This window comes from Gekko japonicus, unplaced genomic scaffold (genome assembly GCF_001447785.1).
Source record: "Gekko japonicus isolate JY-2015 unplaced genomic scaffold, Gekko_japonicus_V1.1 scaffold21, whole genome shotgun sequence".
Lineage (NCBI taxonomy): Eukaryota > Metazoa > Chordata > Lepidosauria > Squamata > Gekkonidae > Gekko > Gekko japonicus.
In genome coordinates, this window is record NW_015173122.1 from 2,302,717 (window position 1) to 2,309,765 (window position 7,049).

Here is a 7,049-nt window from a genome sequence, read left to right on the forward strand (position 1 = left end):
AGCAATACAGCTCTCCTGTTGCACTGTGGGTAAAATTACAAGGAAAATAATCATTCACATTATTTCTTAACCCCATACCTCCGATAACAGCAGAACACTTGATTTTAGAATTAAAATGGGAGGCACCCCCCCCCCTTTATTCCACAAAGGTTTCCTTCTGAATGTGAAAAAGGAGTCCCCATTCCACTCTATGTTTCTGCACAAGTCGCTGCTCTAAACATGCCTCCAATTTGAAAGGCCAGCCCTGAACAATGACTCATGCAGAGACATGCAACAGTCAGCCTCTTCTGAAGACATGAATAACCTGACCTGGAAAAGACTAAATGATCTAATCATACCTCATGCAGGGAGGTGACATAATTCCCCATTCCAGCAGAGGTTGATCCAAAGGAGGAAAAGCCAGATCAGTGACACATGCAGAGATACAACAGGGAACTTCCTCCATAGTGTGCTGCTGTGGGCCCGCAAAACTCTTTAATTCACTTCTTGCAGGATACATCTGAGGGATGGCTGTACCAACCATTCCCCCTGCCCTCCACTCTTTTGGTATAGCTAAGGCACAAAATTAAACTGGTTTCAAAAACTGCTCAAAGGCCAGGGCCCCAAAGGAAAGAGATCTTGTGAACTGGTGTTTTAGGAAACATCTTTTGAACTAGCAAGTTGAACTGTATCCCATACAAAATTAGAGTTCCCAGGATTCTCTTTCTGGAGAGGAATGGGAGAGTGTTAAGGTGGCTCTCAAACCAGTTCATACTGCAGTATGTAAACCTCCAATTTGAAAACATAAAAAGAAACGCTACTGGATCCGCGTGGGTTGCTGGAGAAAGGGAGAGAGTGACCTTTCCTGTCCCATTCCCCCATGAGTGATTGAGGCGGGGCACTGACTTTGACATCCTTGTCTCTGCAGCATCAGTAGAGTTTCTCGGAACTGTACCAGAATCTCAGCCGCCCCAAGAGTGCATCACTTGCACATGAGAAGGCTCCACTTCTTACCTCTGCGTGTCGGAAATACACCACCAGGCCCAAGCCCAGCCTCCATAGACATACTGCTTATCATCAGACCCACAGCATCCACCTGCAGAACAAACAGAGGCAGCTGCTGTGAGTGCTCCCGAGTTGAGATACAATACAACAAATAAATGGTGCAGGCTGTGGGATGAGGGGTAGAAAGCAATGTCATGTGGGTAAACTAGAAAAACATATCAGTTTAAACTGCTCAGTCAGACCCTCAGTTTTTTAGCACAGTACTGTACCCACTGATCGGAAGCGACTGTTCGAGGTCTCATGCTGAAAAAGGCCTTTGTTTCGAAGTCCTGCTCAAAAACAAAGACGTGGAGATGCCAAGGAATGAGCCTGGGACCTTCCGTGAATCCACCCATAATAACGCTCAGCTTTTTATGCACCATACTACAGTGTTCAAAGAGCTTCACCAAGGCTATGTTAGGTCAGCCAGTATTATTCTTCCCACACAGAGGAACACCAGCTTGCCTGACTGAATTTTGAACTGGGGCTGACAACTCATTATGCAATCACAGGCAAGTTTACTCAGAAGAAAGTCTCACAGAAACCTAGGGAGCTTATTCTCAAGTAAGAGTGCACAGTGCTACATGTTACGCTAGCTCAACACTGAACTTCCTTACTCATCAACAGTCTGGGTTTGTGCTGACTCTTCAGAAGACGTTTAGGTGATAGATAGTGGGTGCAGAAGGGAGAAGCTACGCATGTTCCCAGAGGAATGAGACGATCAGTGTGGGACCCAGCTTCTCCCTCCCTTCATAATACTTAAAGGTAAAGCAGAAATACTGTAATGGCTAGAATACAGCAGACTCTGATCTAACAGCAGTCTATGGTGAGTTCCAAAAAGATCTCTGCAAATCACACTAGGAGATAAGCAGAAGACAACACAACACAGAAACTGAGGTCTTTCTAGGCCCCAGGTGTCAGGATGTACTTAAAAAATGTACACAACATGAAAATTCGTATGCAAGGACACTGGAAAGGACCAAAGACAACACTACTGACTGTGCCTTTAAAAAAATCAACATAATCCAAACTCTATAACCGAAATTATGTAAATTAAGTAAATTAACTTCTTTTGCAGAGTTTAGCTTTTGCTGGTCACAGGAGGAAACAGGACATTTGCAAGACAAAAAGGCATGGCTCACCAACACACCCACACTCCAACTGACCTTATCACCTTTTTGAGTCGTAAGGACTAGAAATTTATTCTCAACGTGGAAGGATCTAAAAAATCTGTGCCTATACAAAACAACTCAGGAACCATGGAATACACATCAAGTTGGACATTATCTTAGCTATTATCAGGCCGCTGGCCAGATTCTCTGTTACAGCGGTGGCATGCTCAGGTAAATCATAATCCCACAACTCTGATGCTGTCGGACTCAAGGCATACTGACACACAACATTAGAGAAGGGCCCCCAACTCTGTTAAGCCTGGGGGAAGTTGGAATTTTGAGACGGGGTAGCAGGCACTACCACAAAATGGCATTTGTGTGTGTGTGGGGGGGGGGACGAAGATTAGAATTCTCTCTTTGTTTGGGGGAAGGAGAAGCTGTTTGGCTTCAGTTTGGTCTTTGGCGTGGCAATGGGGAGAAGTTGCCAAGCTCAGAGGCATCAGAAAGTCTCCAGCCAAGACTGTGAACCATGGCTGTGATTCACACAGGATGAGCTCAGCACTTTACAAGTCAAAGCTAACAGGAAAGAAAATATGAAGCTCCCCTTTTCTCCCCCCTGCTCGTTCAAGAATTCCTTCCCAAGACTCAAATGGATTCCTCAATATTATGAGGGCAAGTATTAAAAATACAGTTGAGCCAGCAGATTACCTAATAACATTGAAAGTAAAGGCGCTCCGAAGAGCCTTTTCCTTAGCTAGACGCTCTGCCCTCCCTTCCGCTGTACTTGATGGGAAATCTAAGAACATTCCTTATGCGGAAAGGCTTTGCACCTGCCCACTCAGGGAGATAGAGATTTTAGAACATATGTTCTTTAAATGTCCACACTATAAGGTGGCACAAAGAGAGATTATCACTCCACTGATAGGAAAAAACTCAGGTCTGCCAGAAAAAACTAAACTTGAAATTCTTTTAATTGACAAACATCCCAAGATTACTCATCAAGTAGCCAGGTTTTGAAAGGTGATACTTAGGTCATGGAAATTGTTTAGCGGTTAGTTGTAAGTGTAACTTTTATGCTAATCTCAGATGCATTTTACTTGGAAGCGTTTTATTTTATACTTTAAATTTTTATATTCGTTTTTAAATTTTCTGGAATCCTTTATTTGTTTTTTTAATACACACACACACACACACACACACACACACACACACACATATATATATATATATATATATAGAGAGAGAGAGAGAGAGAGAGAGAGAGAGAGAGAGAGAGAGAGAGAGAGAGAGAGAGAGATATCTGTAAGCATATCAGGTCTAAGGACTGTAATAGAAATAAACTAAACGGATACCTTCACAAGAGCTGCATTGGAGACCCACCACATCTGAGGACGGGAAATGGGTCACATCTACTTGTTTATACATTGCTTAGCTTGGTTCAGTTATCTCTCTCTTCAGACAGGAAAAAAGGGAGAGCTGCTGGCTTGAAACTGAATCACACACAACTTTCAGCTCCAAGGCAACTTTCTGTTGGTTTTATATAGATGAGGCTCTCCCCTCAGCTACAAGGGAACAAGAGATCCCTAATAACTGATTGAGGGCAATGCCATTCAGAGGTACTTTTGAGATCCAGGTAGAGGGGCCAGCTGTGCATGCCTGTGTTTGCAGTTAATGTCCATTAACTCACAGTGGAAATGAGCAACATTTATGGCATACTACCTTAAGCAGACTACAGCGAAGAACTTGAGGTGCCCTGCTGAATCAGTCCAATGGTCCATCTAGACCAATGCCCCATTTCACACAGTGGCCAAGACCTTCCCCTAATGCTGCCACCTACCACAGCTATTGAGAGGTCTACTGTCTTTGAATATGGAGGTTTCCCTTTAGTCACCATGCCTGCTAGCCACTGATTGACGTCTCCCCCAGGAATCTGTATAATTCCCTTATATGCTTAAGGGTGTCACTACATCCGCTGGCAGTGACCTCCACAATTTGCTAACTGAATAAATAACTTCCTTTAGTCTGTCTTGAATCTATTGCCCATCAATTTCATTGGATGCCCCTGAGTTCTAGTATTTTGGAAGAGGGAGAAGAACCTTTCTACTCAACGCATAATTTTATAATTTTATAATTTTATAAACCTCTACCACACCCCTCCGTAGTCATACCAGACACTTTACCCTTTCCTCACAGGAGAAGTGTTCCAACTTATTAATCAACTTAGTTATCCTCTTCTGCATTTTTCCAGCTCTGTGATACCTTTTTTTTTAGATACCGATCCGATCTAATTTATTACAGCAAAAGCCAGTAAAACAGTACAATTCTGATATAAGAAGGATTAAAACAGTAATAACATAGGAATAGTATAAAAACATTAACAAGAGAAAATTAATAAAACTAGTAAAATAATGTTAATAAGAGAATCATACAATTTTTTCAGCTAAAATAAGTTTACGTTTCCTAATAGCTAAGCAACAAAATTTTGCTACAGCGTACGTCACTAAGCTCTGAACGTCTTTTGAGAGGAATTCACGAAGGACTTCTGGCCTTAAGTTAAGGTAAGACTGCAGAGGGCTAAATCTAGACAAAAGGGGTAGTATAAGATGGTCTCGTTCCTCCTGATAGAATCTTCAGAACAGGAGGACATGAGTAATTGATTCCACCATATCAGCCATGCAAGGGCATATACATTTATGCATTGGAACTCGAGTGAATTTACCTTGCAGTATAGCAGAAGGGAGTGCCTCAAAACGAGCTCTGGAAAAGGCCCATCTATAGGGCTCATAGGTAATGTTAAATAAATAAGGGGCAGCAGTATAATTAGGCCAAGGTTTTATATTTCTAAATTTTTGAGATACTGTTATCTGGTTATCGTATTACAAATGTTATCTGGTTATCGTATTACAAATGAGGCTACCCTGTAGCGCTATACAGAGGCATTACATTATTAGCCATTTTATTTTCTGTCCCTCCAAGAGTATTACTAAAATGCAGCTTTTCAGAGCAAAATAAACAAGTAGGACTTGCTGTGGAATTCTTACTGGCGGCACCAAACCTGCAGAGCTGTTTGGAATAGCTTCTGTCAACAGGTAGCACAACAGAGAAGATGGAAGACATATTTACTTTGAAAAGATTCAGTCTAATACTACTTTGTGGAGCTGACACATGGGAATCATGCACCTGAAACTGCTGCACCCTGCCATGGTAACAAGATGATCCAAAAGGGACTTTAAGGGACTGAAGGATCAAGAACACACAGACACAAAGATGGCTGCCTTAGGAATCAGCCACAAACTACACAGCATGCCTGCAAGCTCAGCTCTACTGAGCCTTTAACCACCCACCCAACATCTTTACAACTCCCAAGACTGCTCATTTGCTAAACAGCTACAGTTATCTTCCTAGAAATGCAAGCTCCATTGTCAAACGCAGCCCTGCAGCCCAGAATTTTACCCCCGAAGGCAGTTAGCTTACACAGTGAAAGTGACACAAATAAACATGGTGGGGAGAAGAGGGTGGATAGAAAATTCAGGCTTGGCCAAAAACAAAGCCTGCCGAAGCCACCCCTCTGCTGTTTTCTGCATGCTGCCACAAGGAGGCTTCTATATATACAGCTAGAGAAGGAGAAGTACTCCAGCAGACAGACAGACTCCACTAGAGCTCATAGGGTTGCCAGTTCTAGGCTGGAAAATTCATGGAGATTGGGGGTAAAGCCTGGGGAAGGTGGGGTTTGGGCAGGTGTGGGACCTCCAGCAGGATAGTGCCATGGAGTCCACCCTCCAAAGCACCCATTTCCTCCAGGGGAACCGATTTCTGTGGTCTAGAGATCTGTTATTATTCCAGGAGCTCTCCAGGCCACACCTGGAGGTTGGCAACCCTAGGGGGCTGTGTGTTGGAGGCCTATGGCCTGAAGCACCAAGCTGAGGGAACACTGTTGAAAGACAAATCATTTAGCTTGTTGTAGTGGTTACCTCCGTGTGTTTTTGTAATGTGGGAAGTAAAACTAAATATGTCAGTTATGTTAAACTTAAAATACTTCCCAAACAGGAAAGAAAATACCTATACAAGTGTTTATTTGGTTAAACTCAATAGTAACTCAGCATGGGGGGGGGGGGGAATCCAAGGAGAGTCAAGAGTTAGGATGCCCCGCTTGTAAGTACCAGAGTCGGAGATGGACTAGTCAGATCTCCGGTCAGCGAGGCACTTCTAATCCTAACCCTGTTCTCACCTGGGATGAAAATATTTGCAATCAGAGTAAAGGAAACAGCACATGATCTGCCCTGCAGACCCTTCCAGCCTAACTCAAAGTTATACAAGCAAGACCAAAGTTAGATGGGGGTGGAAGGTGCAAACCAAAGGCCATCCTTCCTTGCTTGTGATCCCCCCCGCCTTGGCAAAGGACTCCTCCAATTATTGAAAGGATAAAAGCAACTGTTTGAGAAAAACACTGTCTCTGAAGGGCTGTTACACAACTCTCCACTGCAACAGGCTGCCGCATTCTAGCAACACAACTGTTTCACATGACGAGTTAGGATTAGAGTAGAAGCCCAATCACAGCAGATAAACACACCAAAACACACCAATAACATTCACAGTGTTTCATGGAAGGTAGCAGCTTGACTCCTACATTCAGGGCTAGCGGATGTTGGCAAAACTGCCCTCCGCGGACCCAGGCAAAGATGTATCCAGAAACATACCAGCAAAGTAAACAGCAGATTGCTTGTTTTGGCATCAGCACAGAAGGGGCCAGCACACACCCCTCTGTTTACTGCTGCAGGCAGGCAGCGGCAGCTGGAAGTTTATCCAGTCCCTGCTGGGCTGCCATGCGGGGCTGCAGAGAAGGGTTTCGGGCTAGGTTTGGGATGGGCCATGTAGGTTCCGTTCTGAAAAGAGGAAATGAACCGCTATTCCAAA

At 43.7% G+C, this 7,049-nt stretch overlaps 1 protein-coding gene across 1 annotated transcript in view; it reads right to left on the reverse strand.

Moving 5' to 3' along the window:
* FLOT2 (flotillin 2) overlaps positions 1–7,049 on the reverse strand; it is a 28,930-nt gene that overhangs the window by 15,762 nt on the left and 6,119 nt on the right. The window contains exon 2 of the mRNA XM_015421864.1: positions 994–1,075. Coding sequence (XP_015277350.1) covers positions 994–1,075 — 82 coding nt within the window. The remainder of the gene's footprint in view (positions 1–993; positions 1,076–7,049) is intronic.